The 24,653-nt window shown below is 52.0% G+C and overlaps 2 protein-coding genes across 11 annotated transcripts in view; one reads left to right on the top strand and one right to left on the bottom strand.

Annotated features, from left to right (window-relative positions):
• The window catches only part of SLC38A12 (solute carrier family 38 member 12), a 55,460-nt gene extending 36,551 nt beyond the window's left edge, over positions 1–18,909 (bottom strand). Inside the window, exons 1-8 of one of the 5 annotated variants that reach the window (XM_077854154.1) lie at positions 18,793–18,909; positions 18,108–18,230; positions 10,558–10,679; positions 8,013–8,094; positions 7,211–7,307; positions 6,566–6,646; positions 3,093–3,192; positions 2,540–2,648 (exon numbers count right to left, since the gene is read on the bottom strand). In XM_077854154.1, the coding sequence (XP_077710280.1) occupies positions 2,540–2,648; positions 3,093–3,192; positions 6,566–6,646; positions 7,211–7,307; positions 8,013–8,094; positions 10,558–10,679; positions 18,108–18,152 (636 nt within the window). In that variant the 5' untranslated portion in view covers positions 18,153–18,230; positions 18,793–18,909. Of the gene's footprint in view, positions 1–2,539; positions 2,649–3,092; positions 3,193–6,565; positions 6,647–7,210; positions 7,308–8,012; positions 8,095–10,557; positions 10,680–17,721; positions 17,883–18,107; positions 18,231–18,792 lie in introns of those variants that run through there. The other 4 variants (XM_077854156.1, XM_077854152.1, XM_077854153.1 and 1 more) reach the window with 4 other exon arrangements.
• Positions 18,910–19,025: 116 nt separating this feature from the next.
• NAT9 (N-acetyltransferase 9) lies at positions 19,026–24,154 on the top strand. Of its 6 annotated transcripts, none has more exons than XM_077854146.1 (7): positions 19,026–19,093; positions 19,664–19,749; positions 21,486–21,595; positions 22,142–22,285; positions 23,138–23,197; positions 23,401–23,495; positions 23,608–24,154. In XM_077854146.1, exons 2-7 carry the CDS (start codon positions 19,673–19,675, stop codon positions 23,740–23,742), a joined length of 621 nt encoding a protein of 206 aa, XP_077710272.1. In that variant the 5' UTR covers positions 19,026–19,093; positions 19,664–19,672; the 3' UTR covers positions 23,743–24,154. The 6 variants fall into 6 exon arrangements, with proteins under 6 accessions (XP_077710272.1, XP_077710275.1, XP_077710276.1 ...); XM_077854149.1 differs by having other exon boundaries at positions 19,032–19,152; positions 23,416–23,495; XM_077854151.1 differs by having other exon boundaries at positions 19,073–19,152.
• The last annotated feature ends 499 nt before the right edge of the window (positions 24,155–24,653 follow it).

The raw sequence follows: 24,653 nt of genomic DNA, 5'->3' as shown, positions 1-24,653 counted from the left end.
AGGTGCATCACCTACCTAATACCTGAGACAAGGAGAGGATTGTGCACGGGGTGGGGGTGCTTTAAAGCTGCCTGCCGTCTCACCCCACATTGTGGTGAAGTCTGGCTGCCGGCAAAAATCAGAAACCACGGGTAGAGAGAGGTACTGGGAGTCTCCAGAAGGGATAAACAATGACTAAAGCATTCACATTCAGGGAGAAGTATGAGCCTCCTCCTTTACATCTGCAGAGGCCACCTGATAGAATGAAGACACCCGGAGGAGCCCCATGGGTCAGGTTTGGGAAGGGAAGGTGCCCCTGCCACCCCCAACAGAGAGCTCAGGACCAAGGAAGGAAACCTCTGTGTTTGCTGATCCCTTCCAGGTCACTGACAGGGGTGAGGTTTGTGGGCGCACGCCCAGTGTGGCGAGGCAGGAACCACTGTTCTTCAGAAGCCACAGACCCCGGGAGCTGGACACAAAGTTCTAACTCCTGAGACGATGTGGAGATCTAGCTGCCTTGAACTTCTCCAAACCAGGGAGGAAGCACATTTGGACACAACAGCTGAGCAAAGCAAGGCCCCCAGCAGTGGACCGGGAGGAGGGGGAATGGAACAACAACCCGGCAGGATAGGCTCTATTCCCTTGGGCCCTTCCCACCCCTGCAGCTTTTGCGGGTTGGGTGGTAATCAGCCCTGGGAGTTCTAAGCACAATATCTGAAAGATGAAGGTGGTAATTAACGCCTGTCTGCTTTCCTGAATGGCTCCTTCTTCCCCATCAGGGGGTTATTGAGATTCAGGGAGGGAGGCTCCCATCATGTGGAAGGTTTACGGGAATAAGTGGGGGAACATTTTAATAAAGCAATAATAATGCTTCTAAATAATTTACCAGGCAAATGGCAGCAGCCAATATTCCTAGTACTTGTATCTGTTTTGCTGGAGAGGGGACGTGCCAGGCAGATTAAGCACAGATTCTTTTTTTTTTTTTTTTTTTTTAAGATTTTATTTGAGAGAGCAAGCGAGCACATGCATGAGCAGAGGGGAGGAGAAGAGGGAGAAGCAGATTCCCTGTTAAGCAGGCAGCCTGATGCGGAACTCGATCTCAGGACCGTAGGATCACGACATGAGCTGAAGGCAGACGCTTAACTGAGCCACCCAGGAGCCCGATTTAGCACAGATTCTATCAGCTTCTCCTAGAAAGACCCACCTGAGGTCGGGTCCCTCTGCCGGTCCCTCTGCCCTGATGTGCTCCAGTGTCTGTGTTGAGCCTCTTGGACCCCTTCCTCCACCTTCTCCTGCCTCCTCCTTCCTCTAGTTAGAGATCTAGGCAGGTCGTTTTACTCACTGATACCTTTGCTAATATCATCAATGATGGCTTGTTGAAATGCTAAGAGGCCAACGGGTCTGAGCTGTGCTGCCCTCCTAACAGTGACCCCCGTCCCTCAACAAGGCTGGGCAAGTAGGGAACGGTGCCAGGGAATTAACTTGCTTCCAAATTCCCACCACATGTAGGGGGATTTGAGATATGATTCTATTAAAAGACAAATTTCTAGTCCTAGGTGACCATGCAAGCCAAAAACCAGACCATCCGATTGCTCCAGCAATGCCGAAGAGGAAAACCAACCTCTCCCTATGCGTGGGCCACAGGTTGCCTTCAGTAGGTCCACAGGGTGGGACTGGAAGGTAACTCAGAACCAGGTAACCGCTGGAAGCACCTGCAGGAACCTCTGCCAGGACACGGACAGGTAAGTCAAGAGGCCAACTCCCCGAAAGGCTTGCCTCTTTCCTGAACCCTACCTCCTTCCCTGAATCAGTGAAGTGGCCACGTGTCAAACTCTGTGTCACCTCACACACCTAAATCTGTGTCAGGTTGAGGAGGACCAAGAGGAGGCAGAGAATATTAATAGATCCTGCAAAAGGGAGAGGGAATCATTTCTGAGTCCTGCCCACAAAGTAGGCAGAGATAAATAATGGCCTCTGGTTTCATGTCTGGCATGGCATCCAGTTCCAGCCCACGTCCCCCCTGCCCATGGCACAGAAGAGTCGAGAACAGCCTGGAGATTCATCTTCCTCCCTCACCTGCAGGGAGGAGGGGAGAAAAGGAGAGAGCTGGGCTGATCCTCCCCTATTTGGAGAGCTTGTTTGTGGTCAGGGCCAACAGCTAAGATGGTTCAGTCCTGCCTGCCCAGTTGGGAAGCCCGGCACCTACCATATGCTCTTGGGCTGGCCAGGAGTTAAGTCAAAATGTGGCAAGTCTCCAGGAAATTAGCCCTGACACACTTAAAGAGCTATGCTGAGGGTGCCCCTCAAACCGTGAGCTCAGTTTATGAGTTCACAGCCAGGAGCTGGCAATGACCCGAATGCCAACAAAGAGGCATGTGTGACAGGACACCCAGGCTATGTTCTTAGTAACCTGGTGTGTTTTCTGCCCAGGACCATTACTCCAGTAACTAGCCAGAGTGTGGAGCTGTGTAGACCCTCCTGTCTGGGAAAAGAGCTTGATCAAAGAGTAAAGTTCAAATGCCCCCAGCCACCCAGGCTGGGCAGAGGTGAGGCCACTCACCAGGTAGATGCGGTAGGCGTCCACACGGCGCAGGGGCCCCCAGCAGGGGTCAGTGTCGTTGTGCTTGGTGTCGGCCTCCACACCGCAGGACTCGTTGCCAGTGGCGCTGCTGATAAAGAGAAGAGTGGCTCAGTGTGGCCCCCACTTGGCTGGGAGCAGACAGGATGTAACGTTACTAATTATTAGCCACCACTGCGCCTCTACTCCCGCTGCAGCTGCTTCTAGACCAACCTCACTCAACATGAATCACAATCCTCAATCTCTTTGGGCAGGTGCTACTTGTCCCTTTGGCGCCATTCCCCAGTGACCCTGGAGCCCCTGGTGGGAATCCTAGTCATCTTCCAGGGAGGGGGCAGTAGAGTGTGTTTCCCAGGGACAGAGTGAATAGCCAGCTGTGGTGCCCATAGAATGGGGCCTCGGCCTCTCCAATCTTTAGATGCTGACAAATTTGCTGGGTGTTGTGCTTCTACCAAATACTCTGCCCTGACTGGATGAGGAAGCCTGTTTGGCTATAGCCCAGGTGGTGATGGGGGGAGAGGGGAGAGACACTCACCAGGTCACCTGCATGAGGGAGAAGGGGACAGCGGCAGCGTAGATGGCCAAATCCCCGTACAGGTAAATGATGATGCAGAAATAGAACAAGTTGACCCCCACTGAAAGGAACAGAGTCACTGTCAGGGAGCCACGCAGGCGCCTGTGTTCTTTCCTGACCATGAGGTCTCCACTCTCCCACAGCTTTCCTTTCTCCAGAAAGAAAGCAACTAAGTCCCGTGGCTTGTTTTGGCTGGCTGCACTGTGTGGCGGCAGGAGCCACGGCCGCCCGTGACCTCCACCTCAGCGAGGCTAGGCGAGGCTGGGGGCCCAAGACACTCCACATCCAGGCAGGTGCAGGGCAGTGTGAGGTGGGGGCTGCCCAGGGAGGATCAGAGGGGTCTCTTTGCTTGGGACGGGCTGTCTGGGCAGGAGGAGTAGAGAGGCCCTGGGTCAGGAGCCTGAGCGTGCCTGGATTGGGGCCCCTCACAGCCTAACACAGGACTCTATGACAAAGGCTGGTACTGAGGACTGGAAAGCGAAGAGAACCGAAAATGGCCCGGGTTCTGAAGCTGCAAGAAGGTGAAAAGCCCTGATGTCCAAAGCCTCATTCTGGTGACGGATCACCAAGGCTCAGATGGGAAGGGGGGGGGGGCTGGGCTGCTGCCGACACAGGGGGCCATGGGAAGGGCCGCTCAAGACGCGCTTGAGGTCAGAACATCTGCCAGGGAGGATGCTGCCTTCTGAAGGTGCCCGTGGAAGCTCCCTCCACAGAGGCAAACCTTGCCCCCTTCCCCCTCCAGCGCAGCATGAACCAGGAGGGAATGTGGGCTCTAGACCCAGCGCCACAGATCTCACTTCCTGACCCGTGACAGAGGCAAGTCCCCGACCACCTCCCATCCCGCACAGCGAGAATTATTCCACCTGTGCTAAATTCCCTACGTGATTCCAGCTTTACAGACCAGGTGTAAAAGCTCTGAAAAAAGCATCCAGGCCCTACAACCTCGAGGTCACAGCCCCAGACAGCCAGTCTCAAACTGCCTTTCAGACCGACTGCTCGTTTTTGATGTCATGGGTCTCAGGCTGCCAGCTTCTCCAAGAACAGAAAGAAAAATGAAGTGACAGTTCCCTTCTAATCCTGGTGGCTCAGAAGAGCCTCTAGGGTCCCAAGGGGAAAACCAGGGACATGTTCCTCCTGGCCTATTTGAGGTTAGCTCTGCTCCTAGGAGTCTGGGGGAGAAAGACCAGGAAAACACAATTCTTGCGAGGACCCTGGAGGCCTCAGGTAGTGTCTGTGTCCAAGCTCAGTCAGTGGTCCCTGGGGTCTGGCAGCTACTCGCACCCCAGGCCCCTGATTGTCTTTCTGCTCTGACACGAATGCTCTCTGCAGAGAGGTACTGTCCCCTCCCCACTCAACCTCTCTTCCTCTTGCCTGTGAACTGCGGTGTCAGCTCTGTTTATAAACTGCCATTGGCCCTCCCTGATCAATAAATCTCATTACTAGACACAAAATGGGAGGACCGACGAGCTTCCTGAGAAGACGGCAATGACGAGGCCTGGCACTGCCAGTCACAGGAGTGAGCCTGGAGCCCAAAGGGTCTTGTCGTGGAGGGTGGCAGGTCCTTCCCAGGGGAAGAAAACTACCCCTGGATGAAGGACAAGGCAGAGCAGTGGGTTTTGCCTGGGGGTGATTTTGCCTCACAACCCCCACCAGGGACCTCTGACAACGTCTGAAGACGTTTTGGTTGTCACGACTGGGAGGTGCTACTGGCATCTAGTGGGTGGGGGCCAAGGATGCTGCTTAATATCCCACAATGCAAGGGTCAGGCCCCACGACAAAGAATGACCCAGCTCAAATGTCATCACTGCTGAGTGTGGCAAACTCGTAGCAGAGGAGAAGGCGTCCCCTGAGTGGGAGGCTGCTCTTGTATGAGTGAGCTCCTTTTCTATTAGAGTGGGGGGGAACCAGAAGTCTGGTCTGTAAGGGAAGAAAAAAAAATAAAACCATTGGTTCCCAGAATTGTTAAAGAAACTGGGGCGGACTGTAAAACATGCTGATCAGAAAGGAGGTTTCAAAGGTATATGTCCTCCCTCCAACATGCGGCTGCCAGGAGGAAATGTTCACACTCTTATCTTCATCTAACGAGATGGGGAGAGATAGAAACGGAACAGAGGAACAGAGTGGGTTGGACATGACCAGTCTGGTTTTCATGAATTCTGGAACCCTCTGTGAGGCTGGTAGGGAGGGCGGGACCCAAACACTCCGGCAACCTTTGGATGATGATCATCATGCTCTGGACTGTCAAATTGCAGCACCAGTGATAAACCGAATGCTTAATGTCCTGAAAAGCAGTCAAGAAGACTCTGGCTTCTCTGATCCCTCAGGCTCTGAGTTACTGCAGTCACATTTAAGACTAGAAAGAGGGATCCCTGGGTGGCGCAGTGGTTTGGCGCCTGCCTTTGGCCCAGGGCGCGATCCTGGAGACCCGGGATCGAATCCCACGTCAGGCTCCCGGTGCATGGAGCCTGCTTCTCCCTCTGCCTGTGTCTCTGCCTCTCTCTCTCTATCTGTGTGTGACTATCATAAATAAATAAAAATTAAAAAAAAAAAAAAAAAAAAAAGACTAGAAAGAACCAGTAGAGAGGACGCCCCTGGAAACGGGCGGCTGTGACAAAGGGGCAGGAAATCTCCCAAAGAGAAAATTTTCACAAAGACAAGGGTTTATTGAGATGCGTCTGACTGTCCATGGAGGGGAAACCAGCAGGTCTGGGCACTAAAAAACTAAGCTCTTAAGCAGATCATCTTTCAAAAGAACAACATTTGCTGTGGAGATACATGGTGTTGTCACTGAACACCCGGCAACCTAGCCTCTGAGCTGGGTCGGGATCCTCTGAGCTGCAGGCAATCCCACCAAGGAGCCCGTCATGAATAGACACTGAGATTCCCAGACAGCAACCCTGTGCATGGACTCCTTGCGCCCTCTGCTGGCCACCAGGGTGGGGGGGCACACAGAAAATGAGGTAGACGCGTGTACACACACACACACACACACACACACACACACACACACACACACACACAGGTATGTGCACAGTGTATCCGTCACAGGTCTCTGCCCTGCGTTGTCCTAGACTGAGCAGTCCAGAAGAAAAGGAGACACGTCAGGAGCAATCAGGCAAGAGGCACAAAACTACCAGCTGGCTCCAGTGGCTTCCTTCCTTGGAAAACTGCTTAGGATTCCTGACCTCTACAAACAGTAGGAACCAAGTAGCTGCTTCTTTCTTCCTAGTGCTGATGATGAACGGGGAGGGATCAAGGAAGACAACACGAGCGGTTCAGTCCTCTCAGCAAGGTGGCTGCTCAAGTGCACCGGCAAGCCTGCTGACAGTCTGCTCATCTGTGTCTGCATTGCTTGCCCCATCCCTAGCGGTCAAGGTCTGTTGGAAAGCACCACCTCTCTTTGCCCTCACCCCACCTTGGGAAAGAGCTTATACCTTTATTGAAGAACATACAGGCCATCTGTCCCATTTCCACCCGGTCTGTGATTTCAAAAAGGTTCAGAGATCCACGTCTCTCTGTGGAGGTAATGGACAAGGAAGAGGAAGCGGTTTTCATTTGGAAAAGCTCTCAGAGGGGGTGCTGAGCTCACAGAATTCTCCAGAATAAGGAAATGCTAGAGCACTTCAAATTCTTCTGAAAACTTCTACTGTTTCCTACCTGTAATACATTTTATTTTATTTTTCTTTCTTTCTTTCTTTTTTTTTTTTGTAATACATTTTAAAACAGTACAGGAAAGGATCCTAGGGTGCTCACTATGGATGGGCAGGGGGCGGGGGGTGGGTAGCTGGGATACCTGGCCCTGGCTCACTCTGCTGGACCAGGGATGGGACCTGTCAGGCATCGTGCATAGTGGGACAGGAGGACATCCCACATTTATTTGAGCATCCAGTGTGCCCTGGGCACTGAGGTGGGTAACCTGCCCAAGTTACAAACATTAGCAAGCGGGGGAGCCAGCAGGGTGAAGCCTGGGCCTGGGGCTTGTGTTCTGGCCAGAGGGTCTGTGCAGAGACTCCTGGTCCTCTTTACAAGGAAAGGGAACCCTATGGACCAGCCGGCCAGCTCAGAACCCCAAGACTTACGCACTGACAGGATGGGCCGTTTCTCTGCCCGCTCATAGTTGTCCTGGACAAGGACATCACTGTCGGAGGCTGTGGAGGAGTCGTCATCTTCTTCCTCCTAGAAGGGGTGGGGTGGGGGAAGGGGAGCAAACAAGAAAGAACAAAGGCTACAGAAAACCCACGGAAAATTGAAGAACCCCATTTCTTCTGTTATTTCTTTCCAGAATGTGTCTGATCAGGGGCATCTCTCAGCACCACTGTGCTCCCACATTAGGTGCAGACACCGAGATGTCAGATCTGAAGCTGTACCACAGGTCCCGGGTACGGAGGCTCAGAATGACAGGCGAGCTCAAAGTAGGGGGTTCAAGGGACCCATCATGACATGATGTTAAGACAGCAGAGGCCTGGGGCACCTGAGTGGCTCAGGTGGTTAAATGTCTGCCTTCAGCTCAGGTCATGTGGGATCGAGTTCCACATCAGGCTCCTTGCTCAGTGGGGAGTCTGCTTCTCCCTCTCCCTCTGTCCTTCCCCTCACTCGTGAGGGCATGCTCTCTCTCTTAAATAAATAAATTTTAAAAATCTTTTTTTTTTTTTTTTTAAAGAGAGCAGAGGCAAAAAAAAAAAAAAAAAAAAAGAGCAGAGGCTGCACCTGTTCACTAAGCTTATGTGGCCGTCAAACCCAAGCTCTAGGACAAAGGCACAGAGTAGTGCTATGGACACAAGCCTAACATACATGGGGAAGGAAAGAACCAGCCCCTGAGGGCTGCCTCACGGCATAGGACTGGACACAGGCACTGCCTGGAGACAAGGGCGACACACACACCTGGTGGTTTTCCATTCTCTTCCAGCGGAGCTGAGCATTGGCTGCTGCCATGGCCTCTACCACGAAGGTAGTTGTCACAAAGCTGCAGGAAAGCCACAAGGTAATTGTCAAAGGCAGTAGGAGGTTAGAGGTGGTACAATGAAAAAGGAAAATCCACTTTAGGACCTGACCGAACCAGCGAGCCCAAAGCATTCTCTCTTCTGAGAACTGTTCCCTAGGAACTTTCGAGTTGCATCTGACTTATTAAAATGTATGTGTGTAGGTGCATGCTTGCCTTGATTGCCCTGTCTATGTTTAGGATGTGATTTGATGCACAGGAGAGGGGTGTGCAATAAGCTGCTGGTTGCATGGGGTAGAGTATAAGCCCCAGGGAAGAGGGGATGTGGGGCGATGTGACAGCGAACACTGAGAAGGGTCCGCTGGGGGCAGGGTGCGGAGGAGGTGGATTCACAAGGGACCTTCTGAAAGCTTCAGGGAAGGGCAGCGGCAGCTCTCACCTCTCCTTGATGGGACACAGTAAGTGGTCAGCTCCCAATTACACACGCTAATGGACAGAGTGCCAGCGTGGATAATTGTAAAGGGTGTTTGGCTCCAGAATGTGTTTGTATGTTTCCTTCCTTTTTCGGAAGGACCTTCACTTTCCCAATAATCTAGGTGATGTAAAAATAAGCTTGCGTTTTTATGGCTCAAATCAAAAGGGACACTGGGAGGTGGCAGTAGACGTCTGCTGAGGAGTCAGACTAGAGTGAAAAGCCATCTTGGCTCTTCCTCTTAGCAAAGCTGGAGAGGCCCAGACTTCAGCTGGAGTGCAGGGGGAGCATCTGTCAGCAGAGCTGTGGGGAAGGCCACATCCCCCCTGCTGAGCGCTGGACAGCACAGTCACCTCCCTCCTCCCCAAGGCTTCACCCCAGCCCTCCTCAAGGGCCCTCACCCGCCACAGGCTGCTGGCTCAACCCTTCGGGGAAGGTGTTCAATCCCCCACCCATTCCCTCTTGGTAGGTGGAGGGCAGCTGGCTCTGAGGCTCCCATTCCGGTGCCTCAGCACCTCCTGGAAAGGTTTCTCATTATCTTGCTTAAGTGACCATTTTAAGGACTTTAGATTTTCCCTTCTTTTTGCAAGTAAAACTAGAATCAATCTTAGTTAAGGCATGAAGAGGCTTCTCATGGCTGCACAAGGGCCAACGCATCGATCATGTTCAAATATAAATGGGCTGAGCAGGGAGGGGACATGGCAGTCCCTACCTGGGGGCCCCCAATAATCACTTCCCATTCAGACGGCTGCCCATGCTGAAGGTCCTTTAAAGGGGACAGCAGAGTCAGGGGAGGACAAGGACTTCTAGGGCTCTTGGCTGCCAGGACTCGCAGTATGCAATGAGCAAACGGTACCCCAAGGATAGCCACAAAACCCCCAAAAGAAAGTGGGTGAAGGAACAGAGAAATGTTTTCTTATTCCATTCAGCCTCTCTGAGGTCCTCACTGGCTTCAACTGTAGCCCATGTCATCCTTCCAAGGGCACCCAACTCCTCCCTCCTTCCCATCTGCCAAACCGCCACCCTCCATGACCACCGACTACCTGCCGAAAGCTGCCATCGCCCCCACCTTCCCTGTGCCTCACCCTGCGAGGCTTTGTCGGTTTTTTTCCACATTACTCATCACCTTCCAACCTACCCTACAATTCTCTTATCACCTTCACTCTTTATGTCTCCCCACCGAGAGAGAAGTCTTGAGGGCAGTGATCTTTGTTCTGTTCACCCAAAAACAGTGCCCGGTGTCACCTCTCCCATGGAAGGGACCCCTGGGAGGTGTTTCCAAGTGCTCCCTTACCTTTTTTGGGCAGCTGTGGATTCCTACCTGGAAATGCATAGTCCTAAATCCCTTATGAGCCTGGGGTACTGGCTGAATGACTCCCCACCTGCCCGCAGAATCCCTGAGAAGAGCCTCAGGTACGATCTCCCCTCTGTGAAGCACCAGCTAGTGAATCCCACCCCCGCGGCTCAAGGAGCAGGAGGCACTGAAAGTGTGGGCAGACAGTGGCCACCCGTTTGCTACCAGGCACCAGGTGAGGTGAGGTGAACACTTTATTAGGTGTGTACCTGTGTGTTCGTCACTTTGTGAACTACCTTAAGCAAATTCTAAATTCCAAACTGACTTCTTATCACTGCAGATGTTTGTCCAATTCTTTTTCTGTGGCTAGGTGGTGTTTTCTCAGAGAACAAAAACGGTACCATGTATAAGTATATAAGAGAGTAAATCAAGCAGCCGGGGAAGCGATGTGAGTACCACGTGAAACATTCCAAAGCCTGATCAGATGTCTTGATTCTTAACTGATGAGGTTATATGACTTCTGTTAGCATGAGACCTGGAGACCTTTGTGCCTCCTTTCCTGTCACTGGGCCACCCTGGCTAGGATTCACCGTGGACATCTTCCTGTCACCTCCACCCTCCACCACTCCCCTGCCCTGGCACCATTCCTCATGTTAATGAAAAGAGGTCAGGGCTCCCTAGGCAGGCTCCTCCCGGCCACCCCCATGTGCCAGCCTCTTACCTCATGAAGCCCAGGAACACCAGCAGGACCAAGCTGACGAGCCACCCCGCGGTGGCAAAAGCCTTGGGCATGGTGAGCGCACCTGTGCCCACGATGAGGTTAAACATGTACACCAGCCCCACCTGGAAGCGACAGAAGTGACATTCAAGCCCCCAAATTAATTAACCTCTCCTTCCAGTGGCTCCCAAAGAGGACCCTGGGCAACAGCCACACTGGAGGCAGAGAGGCCAGCCTTGAGCTAGGGAAGCAGGTCAGAAGGGAGAACGTGGCGGAGGTTCGAAGGAGGCGCGCTCTGCAACCAGCTGCCAGGGAAGCAGATGCCAACACTTGGAAGGCTCAAGGCCCACGTTCTATGGGTCTTTCCAAGATGTCTCTACTGATCGGGTTCCTCCTCCGCTTCTGTGGTCACCATCCTACCACCTTGTCATTTCCTTGTATTTAGAGCTGCACTTGAGATGTTAGCTCCCTGCTCAACCAGGCTGTAGGCTTCCCAAGGACAGAGCACCATGTCTGGGGACCAGGCACAAGGATGAACCTAGGGCTGACCTAAAAAAGACCTGGACTCTTCCAAGACTTCTGAGCATGTGACCCAACCCTGCTCCCCACCCATTCTTGCCATTGTCTTTGGGATGCTGCCATTCAGGCTGCTTCCTTCTCCCCTGTCCTCCCCACACTAACTTCAAGGATGTTTATGAAACTTGAGATGCAATTTACGTACTATAAAATTCACTCTTAAGATATTTACAAATGACATATCCGATAAAAGTATCCAAGATATATAAAGAACTTACACAACTCAACAGCCAAAAAAAAAAAAAAAGCAATCCACTAAGAAATGGACAGAAGTCATGAATAGACATTTCTCCAAAGACATATAGATGACCACCAGACATGAGATGCTCAACATCACTCATCATTAGGGAAATGCAAATCAAAACCACAATGAGCTGTCAGCTCACACCTGTCATAATGGCTAAACTCAACAACACAGGAAATGACAGGTGTTGGCAAGGATGTGGAGAAAGGGGAGCCCTTGTGCACAGTTGGTAGAGATGCAAAGGGGTGCAGCCACTGCAGAAAACAGTACAGAGGTGCCTCAAAAAGTTAAAAAAAGAACTACCCTATGATCCAGTAATCACACTGCTGGGTATTTAACCCCCAAATACAAAAACACTAATTCAAAGGCATACATGCACCCCTATGTTTCTAACAGCATTTTCTACAACACCAATTACGGAAGCAGCCCAAACATCCATCGCGTGATGAATGGATAAAGAAGAGGTGGTATGTACGTATAATGAAATAGTACTCAGCCATCAAAAAAATGAAATCTTGCTATTTGCAACAATGTAGATGGAACTAGAGAGTATAATGCTAAGCAACAGAAGTCAGGGAAAGACAAATACCCTATGATTTCACTCGTGTGGAATTTAAGAAACAAATGAGCAAAGGCAAAAAAAAAAAAAAAAGAGAGAGAAAGACAAAAAGCAAGAAAGAGACTCTTAACTATAGAGAACCCACTGCTGGTCACTAGAGGAGCAGTGGGTAGGGGGCTGGATGAGACAGGTGAAGGGGATGAAGAGCACACCTGTCATGATGAGCGCCGAGTGACAGACAGAATCGCCAAGTCACTACACTGTACACTGAAACTAATACAGCACTGTATGTTAACTACGCCGGAATTAAAAACTTAATAAAAAAATTTACCCCTTTGAAGGACAGTTTGGTGGCTTCAGGCACAGTCATAGGGCTGTGCAACCACCACCACCATCTGATTCCACTTCATCACCCCAGAGAGCAAGCAGGTAGCACCGCTTGGCCCCTGACAACCAGCCTCTGAGTAGAATTGCTGGGTCACTGAGAATGAGGTTGCAAACTCACATTCTCGCCAACCTGACTTCGGCTATTAACTATCATTTTCCTTTTTTGAGGTCTCAACCAGGAAAGTCCTTTCTTCTGCAGCCCTTCCCATTCCTGCTGACAGCTGCAGTCGCTCCACCCACCCGATCCAGGCCACTGTCTCCCCAACATCATTTACCACAGGCTAGCTTGCTGAGCACAGTCCACCCAGGCCTCACGCGGCCTCCCTTGTGCTGCCCCTCCCGACCCTAGCCTTGGATGGACTAAGCGCCTGCTTCCTCTGCTCCCTATACAACAAGCCTGCTAAAACTTCCACGGTATTTTCTTTTTCTTTTTCTCCCTTCCTTCCTTCCAGTTACAATTATTGGTCCCACAGCAAAAAGCAGTTCCTTCACCTGTGCTCTGAGAGCATCACACCGGTTTTATTCCACCATGGACTTCTTGGCATTTCCCACAGGAAACCATCGAACCTCACTCTTGGCGCCCCAGCCCCCACCCTTCTCAGCTGAAGGCCGCGTCCTCTGTTCTGGAGGTGCCCAAGGCCATGTGACATGCCCTCCCCAAGCCCACACTCCCTCTATGCTCAAAAATCAGTGTCTGCATCCTCCCAACCCCCTCCCTGCCTGTGGGGAATGTGTGTCCTTCTCCCTGGGGGACGTTAAGCCCTGCACCCAACCTTCTGGGCTCAGTCCTTTCTGGAATCTTCCTTCCACCAGCTCTTCCCCTCTGCCTACACAGGTCCTCGGCAACTTTGAAACACAATTCTCTTACTTCTCTTAACCAAACTCAGTGAAGCAGCTACCTATTTCCTCTGCCTTTGCTTCCAAGTTTCTGTACTTTGTGGTTTCCATCCCTAGAGCTTTTTTGAAACTACATTCTTCAAAATCACCAATTACCTCCTTCCTATTTGCCTAACCCAACGGCTTTCTTAGTCTCTATTCCTTCTTACGCTCTGATGTAAGTGGTCTCTTTTCCTACTTGCTTTTCCCTCAGCAACTTCACTCAGTCCTGCAGCTTTAACTACCACAGCCAGACAGGGGGTGATGGACCTTTCTCCGCATCAGCCTTCCTGCAGACCTCAACTCCACTGTCTGCCGGTCACCCCCCCACCCTCCTCGCTTCTGTGTACCCCAGCTCCAGCCATTCTACTTCTGAAGTCTTTTGTGGCTACCTCTGGTCCTATTCCCCTTTACCACCTAATTGCTTCCAGCCTGGACTGTGACAGACAGGAAGAGGCTTCCTGTGACACGGGCTTAGTTTGCTTTACCACCTGTTTCTGTTAAAAACAACAACGTAGGGAGCCTGGGTGGCTCGGTGGTTGAGCGCCTTTGGCTCAGGGCATGATCCCAGAGTCCTGGGATGGAGTCCCGCATCGGGCTCCCTGCATGGAGCCTGCTTCTCCCTCTGCCTGTGTCTCTGCCTCTCTCTCTCTGTGTCTCTCATGAATAAATAAATGAAATCTTTAAAAAAAATAAATAAATAAATAAAAGACAACACAAATGATTCATCTCTGGGAATACCTACCCATCTCTCATTTATACTTCCCTATTCTTACAAATATGCTCTCTTCTATATTTTAAAATTTTTCCTAAAATAACCATGTACTGAATTAAAATTTTTGTTTTATATAAATTCAATTTGCCAACATACAGTATAACACCCAGTGCTCATCTTATCATGTGCCATCCTTTATGTCCATCACCCAGTTACCCATTCCCCCACTCTCCTCCCCTTCTGCAACCCTATGTTTGTTTCCGAGAGTTAGGAGTCTCTCATGTCTTGTCTTCCTAATTCATGTACTGAATTTTCTTTTTATCAGAAACCTACAAATTGAGGCCCATTTTCCTAACATCACTCAGAAGTTTTTTGTTTTTTTTTTTTTAACTGAAATGTGGGGAGAGGGAGCTGGGCAGTGGTTAGGGAGGGGCAAGCTTCCAGGCAGGTGTTGACTGTACATCTGAGTGAAGGACAGGAAGGCACCCTGTGGACAGAAAAGAGCTCTACCCACAGTCCATTTACATTTGGCATAGGACATCACCCCCCCATGCCTCCTGGCCAGCCCCTCAAATCCCACCCAGCACTCAAACGCATTCAAATGTTACTTCCACCACAAAGCCCTCCCAGTCTTGCACTTTTGAACCCCCAGGGCAAGAATACTTCTTATGTCCTAGTTTGGGTTTTCAATGTTATCTTTTTCCCATTGTTAAATGTGAGGCTCACTGTGGCTTGTGTGTCACTTCTCAGGGTGCCTGCCATACAGTCTCCAGCTAGGAATCCTCAGCTGAGCTGACTGGACCTGGCTAGGTCCTCTGACGTAGGTCTCCCGGTCTTTGTCCTGTTTTAAACATCACAGTCTCTGTTTGATCCCACAGACAGATCTCAGAAGGATTAAAACAAGTTTGAACCGTGTTCCTACAGCTCCCTGCAGCTCTGTTCTCTATATGCTGCTTTTCTGAGCAGTAACATTTAAGAAGGGTGGACCCTTTTTCTTTATGGAAAATGGCCCCGGTGAAGGTTCGATCAAAGTAGAGAAAGTGCTAGTTCTTAGCCAAAAGTTTTACAAGGAAATGAAACAGTACAAGAGGCATTTGTGAATTTGGTGATACCTAAAGGTCATGAGATATAAAGGTCAAGGGTCTGCTGTAGCGCAGGGACTTTCAGCCTGAGCACTGTTGACATTTGGGGCCGATTCTTCTTTATTGTGGGTTGTCCTGTGGACTGCAGGATGTTTAGCAGCATCCTGGCCTCTACCCAATAGGCTCCAGTAGCCCCCAACCTTGCACCTGTGTTGTGATGATCACAAATGTCCCCAGGCACTGGCAGGTGTCCTGGGATGGCGTGTGTGTGGGTAAGATGGGCAAGACTGCCATTGCTGAGAACCACTGCCGATAAACACAATAAACACACTCCCAAAGGAAACTTCAAATAAATCTCGGTAAGAAAGATCCTTGAAGAACTTTACAAGAAGCTAACTAGGGACAGACCGTTAGCAGTTGGAAGCAGAAATGAGTAATCACATTTGTCTTATGCTATCTCTATTTTTTAGCTTCAAAGCAAGAACTCTGGGCATCCTGTAGAATAATATGAAACTTCTTCACCTCCCTGGCGAGAGTTAAAGCCTCTCAACCTTCAGTAAAGGTGCCAGTGAGGCCCAATTACAAGGACTATGGAGCAGGAAGCAAATCTGAGCTGAGCCACGGGCCAGGTCAAAGGCAGTTGTGGGAGGAGGAGGAAGGAGACATTCTCTTCTGCTCCTGGCCTGACAGTTGTGGTGGGATAGCCTCCTGGAAGGTGTTGCCGAAAGCAGAAGCAAGCCCTGCTACAGGCTAAACAGTCTCTTCCCGTTTCTCTTCCCTCTTCCATCATTCTTTGGGATGAAGTACTGGCTCCCTCACAACCTGGGGAGTTGAGCACAGTGTTCCTGCTGCCTTATCTCCCACCCAGCAGCCTCACCCACAGATGTGCATGAGGCAGTAGTCATGGCGGTTTTTGTCCACTTCCCCAGGGACAGCTGTTAAAGGAAACAGAAGCCAGTAGAGATGCGGAAGCAATGACTAGAATTTAAGGCTGTGAAACGAGTAACCTTTCCTTCGAAAGCAACGGCAGTGGTCTTTAGCAAAACTGGTTGGCAGGGCCCTCAGCGGCTGGGCCTTGTGTGGGTGGTGGTCTGCTTCATCCTCTATTTGGATCACATAGTCCCTGTAGCCCTGAGCCACTCCTGGTCCCCGTACACAGGGAACCAGACACGCCCGTTCCGAGATCACTTCTGGGGAAAAGTGCTGGCCGGAACCAGGTTCTGAATCCAGCATTATCCTTGAGAGGGCCTGTCACATGAGTCCCCTGTGAGGCTAGTCTGTCCACTACACATATTTTATGCAGAATAATGCAAGCTAAGGCAAACACCCCTGACACCCACAAAGGGGAAAAGAACTGGCAACAGAGCAAACACAGAGGCAGGGAGAGGCTCTGTGTTGGGAATACCCCAGGTTATGGGCTGATGCACCTTCATGAACCAAACAGGTTTCCCGAGACCTAGAGAGCAGGTCTTGCCTGTACTGGGCCGGGCATGGGATTCAAAGCAGCGTCTACAGTGAAGCAGTTCCACTGCTTTTCTGGGCTCAGCGGATGGTGAACCTATGCCCTTTGCCTGGTCTCACAAGGGATCAAGAACCACTCTCTCCGGATGGCAGAGTTAGGGAAAACTCAGGAAGAAAGCACGGTGTCTTCTCAAACCCTAACTGGTAACTTCCGACTAATGCCAGCTCACCTTCAACATCACCCATCTCTTCTCTACATCTCTCTCCACTGGTAAGATAAGAGAATACAAGTTGTTAATGGCAAATACCCAGAGTATGCCCTTAAACACAGGCCTCAAACAAAACCAAACACACAGGGAAGTTGGGGGGTGGGGAGCAGAACCCACTGAGGCTTTTCGGCCTCACTGCCCGAATTCCTGTGGGCACACGCTGACACGTGAAATGATGATGTGAATAACTGGAAACACAAGAAAAGTGAGCCTATCAAAGTTTTTTTCTTTCCTAAAACTCAGTTACAGAAATAACTCATTTTCTCATCTCTAAATGTATAGATGCTCTGAGAAGCAGCAGGAAGCTTGGCAACTTTTATGGACAGTGGGAACATTTCACTGCTGATACCAAGAAGAGACAGTGAGCTGTTACACAATTCCTCAGATGAGAACAACACTATTAGACTCGGTCCAAAGTTCAAGAAAGACTACCCCCCGATAAATTATGGAGAGAAAGGAGGCTCCTTTAGTGCTATACACAAAAGGCACAGACCCAGTAGGAAGACCCTGGTGTGAGAAAGGCTTTTTGCCAGCTATTTTCTGAGACACTTTCATATCTATCACACCACAGCCCTAGAGTCTGTGAAGCTAGCAGAGACAAAGCCAGGATCCTCAGGCTAGGAAATAAGTGGAAAGCGGGGCAGCTGCTTAAGGTTAGGTAAGTTCTAGAAAGAAGACTTTTGTTACTTAAGGCAGTGCCACTTTTCCTTGGGATACTTAGTAGCACCATGAGTCAATCATTTGATTATTCCAATCCTCCAGCTAGGTATCCAGGCAAGAGGACTCTGTGATGTAACCAGGACCAATCTTTCATGACTCAAAGATAAACTGAGTGCACCTGTGGGAGGTGGGGGTGTGTGTGATGCAGACCCAATACAGTAAGAAATCAATCCTTCTAATTGTTCTAATTACAGACTCCTGCAAACTGCACTTGGAAGTCTCTGCATGCTTTCTCTGCCTCTTACAGCATCCAAGACTATAAAAGTTGTGCAACTTACAATTCAGTGGGCAACCAAAGCGCTTTCAAACTGCTGAGATGAGCAAACCCAGAGTCAACAGCTGTCAATCATCATCCCCGGACAGCAGCTCAGTTTGCAAGTGCTAGTGGCCAGGACACTGAGATCGCAAGGAATTAACAAGTCAGCTTTGTTTCCTTGCCCACTCTCTGACCAGCACTGAACACGTGCACAAACTCTCATCACATGCTCTGGGCCGGGACGGCAGCAACATGCCTGCTGCTGAATGGAGTTCCCCAGCCTGGCTTTCGCCAGGATCTACAAGCAGGTGTCCTCACTAGGCTCGTACAGTCCAGGAAGCATCGTGCTTCTCTAGGAGCCCGCAGCAACGATGTGGGTAAAACAGGTTCTAAAAAAGTAAAACTCACATAAGGAGAATAGAGCTCTCCGGTCTCTGTGATTTCACCCGCCATTTCCAAAAGTGAGGAAGGGTCAGTGGGCCGAGATTCCTTAGGTTTCTTCCTTGCTTGGGCGGCGGCTGCTGCGGCTCCCTAAAGGGGAAAGAGCAGACTTCACCTTTCTGATAGAGGTCGCTGGCATCTGGGGGACGGTTCTGGAGAACACCCCTCGGGGGCCCTGTACTTTGATTACAGACACAGCCTCAGTATCCACCAGGAGGATACTGCAAGAGTGACACCTGCGTGCTTTCCTCTAACTTTTTCCTACGAAGGTATTCAAGGTCGTTCAGACTCCAAGTGACAGAGGGAGCCCCACAAGCCACTAAGTCTCCCTCACCACAAGCGCCCCCCTTTGCACACTGTGCGGTGGCCGTCCACACTTAATGCCAGCCAGGAACGGCGAGCTCACTACCACACAGGGCACTCGAGATCAAGGCAACAAACTGGGGGCTTGCCCAGGTCGCTGCCCACCCCCACCCAACTGCTGGTCCCCCCATTCCCCGCCCCCCCCAACCTGTTTTCTGCCCTGCTTCGGGCTCCCCAGCCCCAAGCCTCCCCCTCTTCTCAAGGGCCTCCCCCCGACTTCTTCCTCCGTCCTGGAGCAGCCCCGAGCCTGGAGCCGCCCCGGCCCGTCCCCCCCCGCCCGGCCGGCCACCTGCACCCCGGCTCGCTCCGGGCCGCCGCGGCCGCCGCCTCCGGCCCCTCCGCCGCCGCCGGTGCCAGCTGTCCCGCACCAGCGCCCGCAGCGCGCATGCGCCCGCGCCCGGCGGCCACTTTGGCCGTGCGCGCCCCGGGCGGGGCGCAGCGCGCTGATTGGCCGCCTCGCGGAGGCGGGACCGGGATTGGGCCCCGGCGGCCGCCGTCTGCGGGGCGGAAGCGGGGGAGGAGCACTTCCGCCCGCGTGCGGGGAGGAGGGGCCGCGGGGCTGGGGACCCGTCCGTTCGCCGGGAGTGGGTGTGAGCGGAGTCGACCCGGGTCCCCGGCGGTCGGGGTGACCGAGGAGGGTGGCCCACGGGTCCGCACACAGGGGAGGGCGGCCTGCTCGGACCTGGCTGGGGGCGGGGGACGGGGAGGCCCCGGGGGCTGGGGTGGGGGGGGTCGCGGGGAAGAGGGGCTGGACGTAGGCGTCCGCCCGCGAGGCTGCAAGTTGATCGTGGGGCGGAGTCTCCGGCCCGGGGCACGTGATGGGAGCTTCGGGGTTAAGCCTGGGCCGCCCAGCTTGGGTCGGAGGCCTCGCGGGTCAGCGAGGTGGGAGGGAAGGGGCGCGCAGAAGCGGCAGCTCGCGCTTAGCCCCGTGGAGCTGCGATGCGAGGATCTTGTAGTCCCCTTTACCCGGCCCACTTCCCCTTGTCGCGAGGGGTCCAGAGTCCGTGTCCTCTGAAAGGTTTCGAGAGAAAGAAGGAACCAAGGCTCGCTCTCCTGACCACTTAGCTCCGGGAGGCATTTAGCAAACTCGAGGCCCGGGGCTCCCACCCCGAGTGGGAGGAGACGCAGGGTCCTGGAGTATTTGCCCTCCCCTCTTACAGGCCGGCGCCATGAGGTTAAATGAGAACGTCTTGCTGCTGGGGAAGAAGGTGGTGCTGGTACCCTACACCTCAGAGCACGTGCCTAGGTAACAGTCCACCTAACGCGAGGTGCAGGCCAGCTCTCCCAAGATGCAGCGAGGAGGGTCAGCCTGCCTTGCCTTAGTCCGAATCTCAGAGGCTGTTTCCCCTAAGAAGGAGAAACATTGCGGTGAGAAGTCATTACAGAAAGAAGTGAGCGCTGAAGCAATGAGGACTCCCCTGGAGGAAGTTACCCCCCATCCCCCGCCTTTCCGTTTCAGTCTTCTCTGCTTCCTTTTTGGACGCTCAGCAAGGAATTATTTTATGTAAACTAGATGTGTGTAAGAAAGATTGCCTGATTGTAAATTAGTGACATTCCTCTGTTGTCAGCGAATATGCTTAGTTTTTTTTTTTTTTTTTTTTTTAATATTTATTTATTTACGGGCGCCTGGGTGGCTCAGTCAGTTAAGTGTCTGCCTGCCTTTGGCTCAGGTCATGATCTCAGGGTCCTGGGATCAAGCCTGGCAGGGAGCCTGCTTCTCCTTCTGCCTCTGCCCTTCCCCCTGAGCATGCTGTTTCTCTCTCAAATGACTAAGTTAAGTCTGGGGGAAAAAAAGATTTATTTATTTTAAGGAGGGGTGGGAAGGGCAGAGGGAGAGAGAGCATCCTGAAGTAGGCTCCCCTCTGAGTGTGGAGGCCTGACACAGGGCTCCATCCCAGGACCCTAAGATCAGGACCTGAGCTGAAATTTGTAGCCTGCCAGGCATGGGTGCGAGCTATGCAGGCACCCCAAATATGCTCAGTCTTGAAGACTTAACGTTAGTTTGTCAGAAAACTGAGTTGATGGGTTGTTCTGATGTCTACTGTTTAGAAAAGCCAGAACTGAGTGCCAGGGTGGGACTCTTCCTGGGGCAATTGGCTAAGGTCTGGTAGGCTGAGCAAAAAAAAAAAAAAAAAAGGTCTGGTAGGCTGGGATGGCAGTGATGTAGGAGTGTATTCTCTACTTGTAGGTTTTTTAAAAAAATTTATTTATTTATTTGAGTGAGAGGGAGCGAGAACGCACATGGGGAGCGGGGAGAGGGAGAAGCAGGTTCTCCACTGAGCAGGGGGAGCCCTACTCGGGGCTTGATTGGAGTTGATCCCAGGATCCTGGAATCATGACCTGAGCTCAAGGCAGATGCCTAACTGACTGAGCCACCCAGGCACCCTTGTAGTTTTTGGGTGTTCCTGTGTCTGGCCTTTGTGGAGATATGTCCAGCTTTCCTTAAGGAGGTCAGATTGCCGTATACTTCCGCTCAGGAATTTGAGGAATGTTTGACTTCAGACTACGCCCCAGCACTGACCCCGGAGACAGGATGGGAAGCTGGATAGTTCTCTTGTAAGACCAGCCTGCTTCTAGGTCTTGTGCTTGTGCCCCTCTGCCTTAGGAGCTATTATAACCCTTTCCTTAGATTTTTTTTTTTCTTTCCAAAGAGGGGAGAAAGCGTGCTCACACAAGAGCAGGGGGAGGGGCAGAGGGAGAGAATCCCCAGCAGGCTCCACACCCAGCTGGGAAGTTTGTGTCCAGCTGGGGGGAGGAGGCATGTTGCAGGGCCTCACAACCTGGAGATCCTGACCTGAGCCAAAATCAAGAGATAGATGCTAAACTGACTGAGCCAGCCAGATGCCCCTCCTTAGATCTTTTAGAGCTCTGTATTAACTTTGTGGGGTTCTCCTATCTACCATCCACTTCATCTCAAAAAATGTCAGAGCTATACTCCCAAATCAGTCCTGCATGCCAAAGGCTATCCTCCTGTCCCTGCAGGTACCACGAGTGGATGAAATCAGAGGAGCTGCAGCGTCTGACAGCCTCTGAACCGCTGACCCTGGAGCAAGAGTATTCGATGCAGCAGAGCTGGCGGGAAGATGCAGACAGTGAGAAGCAGAGGCCCTGGGCTGGGCTGGCAGTGGGAGGGGTGGCTCCAGAGGCAGTCTCCAGGATCCCTCCCTTTCTCATTCCCGCTGTAGCCCTTCTGGGCCCCAGAAACTTTGAAAATCCTTCATGAAAAGTCTGGAAGTTTCCTGAAACCGTCATACCCTGATGCCCACTGAGGCCAGTCTCTGTGACTGGTGCTTTTGTGTTTGTTCACACTCCTTGCATTGGGCTTAGAAGGATTTAGAGAAAGTAAAGCATTTAGGGCTCTGGCTGTAAATGGAGGCCCTGTCCGTCACATCTCTTGCTCAAACCCAGTTGTGGTTACTGCTTTCTGAGAATAGAGCTGCTGTTTGGACTCCCATCTTTTCTTGCATGAGGCAAACTTAGGGCTTTGTAATCAGCTAAAGGAAGCTCTGAGCCCGATTTCCTCGTGGCAGACAGAGGCAATGGTGTCATACTACAGTTCTCTGGTTTGGGTCAGAAGACTGTTGTCACTTCGCTTCTTTGGGAAGTGTAAGTGAGAACCCTGTTGCCTCCCTCCTTAGAGTGTACATTCATTGTGCTGGATGCAGAGAAGTGGCAGGCCCAGCCAAGCACCACGGAAGAGAGCTGCATGGCGGGAGATGTAAACCTCTTTCTCACAAATGTAGGGGACCCCTCCTTGGGGGAGATTGAGGTCATGATTGCAGGTTTGTTCCACTTGGCCCTCCCTTCCCTCCCTTCTGCTGAACTTCAAGCCAGCTGAGGCTGCATAGGGCACTGGGCTCAATGGGAGGTTCCCAGTGGTGAGCCCAGCACCTACCTGGGGCACACTGCCCCCTGGCACTCCATTAGCCTGCTGCTCCACCCGTGGTGGTTTACTCTATTCCCGTCTTCTGCTTAGGTGTGAATTTATTTTATTTATTTATTTATTTATTTATTTATTTTTCAAAGATTTTATTTATTTATTCATGAGAAACGCAAGGAGAGACAGAGGCAGAGACACAGCAGAGGGAGAAGCAGGCTCCATGCAGGGAGCCTGACATGGGACTCGATCCCAGGTCTCCAGGATCACACCCTGGGCTGCAGGCGGTGCTAAACTGCGCTAAACCGCTGCGCCACCGGGGCTGCCCTTAGGTGTGAATTTAACCTTGAGTTTGAGGATCTTCAGGCTTCATTCTGCTCCATTCCTGCTGGGGGGCTGGGCACTGGAGACTCTCGCAAAATAAAAGACCTTTCCTGGAGCATCCTTCCCGTGCTGTGGAAGGAGCCCCTCTAGTTTGTGTCCTTCATGGTCCACAGCCTTCCCCTAAGACTTCCCGATGAGGCAGCAGGCTGAAGGTAAGGGGTCAGCTTTGGGGTCAGGTTGCTGGGTGTGTCTAAGCTAGGAACCCTTGTGCAAATTATTTCAACTGCTATGTGTCTGTTTTCCTGTCTGCATGATGGCAATGATAGTACCAACTGTGTTGAGTTGAGGCTGAAATGAAGTTGCAGCTGCATTACTGCTGTGCCTGCTGCGGAGCCTGGCGCACGGTGCCAGTGATTGCCATTATTCCTCCTAGAGCCCAGCTGCAGAGGCAAAGGCTTTGGCACCGAGTCTGTTCTCATGATGATGTCTTATGGTAAGGAAGTCTGAGCAGATGGTAGAGAAGTGGCCAGGCCTCAGATCAGGACATGGGCATGTTGGGAAGTATCTTCTTCAGGCCTGAGGGTGGGGGGCAGGTGACAGGTGCTTCCACTGCCAAACAGGAGAGGAAGGGTAGGGGATAAGAGGGGGGTGCTTCATCCTGTGTCCCATCCCTGTCTCTCTCATCTTCTCTGGGAGGGGTGACCAAACTAGGTCTGACCAAGTTTGAGGCTAAAATTGGGCAAGGAAATGAGCCAAGTATCCGGATGTTTCAGAAACTTCACTTTGAGCAGGTAAGGATATCTCTCATGGGAGGGCAAGGCCTGGGCTGGGGGTGATGGGGCCCAGTGGTGCTAGAGCTTGTGACTGTAACTTAGCTGCCCCTGCTCTCTCTGGCTTATACAGGTGGCGGTGAGCAGCGTCTTCCAAGAGGTGACACTTAGGCTGACAGTGAATGAACATGAGCGGCAGTGGCTTCTGGAGCAGACCAGCCATGTAGAAGAAAAGTGCTATAGAGATGGGTCGTCGGAGTCCCATTGACAGCCAGCTGGCCTTTCGGGCAGGGCAGCCACCTTCTGTGAAGTGGGGTGTTGGAACCACGCAATCCAAAACACCAGAGCCCTGTAACAGAAACTGAACTATTGGGGCATTTGAGGCATAATGCCCCTAGCCCCTCTCTAGCCTGGGAATCTCCTTTAGGGGCCCTTCAGACTCTGGGCCAGACTTGCCTTGGCCTTCCTCAGGCTGGCAGTGTGGATAAGTGACTCCAGGTCCAGGCTGTCCTCCTGACCAGACCTGGATTCTTGGAATCTGGAGCGGATAGCACGAATCCACAGAGGGCAGGGTGGGTGGAGGTGGGAGCAGAGGCGAGTGGGCCTGGTGCATGGAAGGCCAGAGGGGGTAGAGTCCCTGGGGTAGAGGCCTGCCTAAGAGTAAAGTATACTGCACAGCACCTTTCCTGGCTATTCCTTAGGCCTATTTGCAGGTGAGCCACCAGAAGGCCCAGCCTACAGCATCCAGTCCAGGGCAGGAGGAGCTCAGTCTGCTTTTGGCCTGCAGAAGCAGGCGGAGTGTGACCCCCAAGAAGTTTGGAAATGAACGAGCAAGGCTCTGAATGACAGGTGGCTTGGAAAGTGGACAAGTATCCTTGTGCTTGCTCCTTTTCTCCTCTCTGGACCCAGGAGTTTTGGATGCAGCTCCTTGTGACTGGAGCCTCTGCTCAGTTGCAAGGGCTGCAGGAGGAAGCAGAAGCCACTCAGCGGAATCTTCCTGAAGGGACCTGCCCCCTCCTGCTCTGCTCACTTCTTGGGTCTCTGGGAGCCGTGGCACCTGACGGCCACAAGATGGCGTCGGAGGCACAGCCTCAGGATGTCTCCAGGGCCTGGCAGCTGGTGCTTCAGAGGCAGAGCTGGAGCGGGAAGGGGGGGTGGGGGAGACGCTCCTCTGTTCCC

The sequence above is a fragment of the Canis aureus genome, chromosome 16 (genome assembly GCF_053574225.1).
Source record: "Canis aureus isolate CA01 chromosome 16, VMU_Caureus_v.1.0, whole genome shotgun sequence".
Classification (NCBI taxonomy): domain Eukaryota; kingdom Metazoa; phylum Chordata; class Mammalia; order Carnivora; family Canidae; genus Canis; species Canis aureus.
Note: the sequence above shows the minus strand (reverse complement) of the source record. Positions and strands in the feature narration are given on the sequence as shown.

What these genes read in the sequence shown, in the direction of transcription:
- NAT9 (XM_077854146.1), top strand. Translation starts at nt 19,673, where the DNA reads ATGAGGTTAAATGAGAACGTCTTGCTGCTGGGGAAGAAGGTGGTGCTG. An exon ending in ACCTCAGAGCACGTGCCTAG is followed by an intron (nt 19,750 to 21,485) that starts GTAACAGTCCAC and finishes CTGTCCCTGCAG; the next exon opens with GTACCACGAGTGGATGAAAT. An exon ending in GATTGAGGTCATGATTGCAG is followed by an intron (nt 22,286 to 23,137) that starts GTTTGTTCCACT and finishes TATTCCTCCTAG; the next exon opens with AGCCCAGCTGCAGAGGCAAA.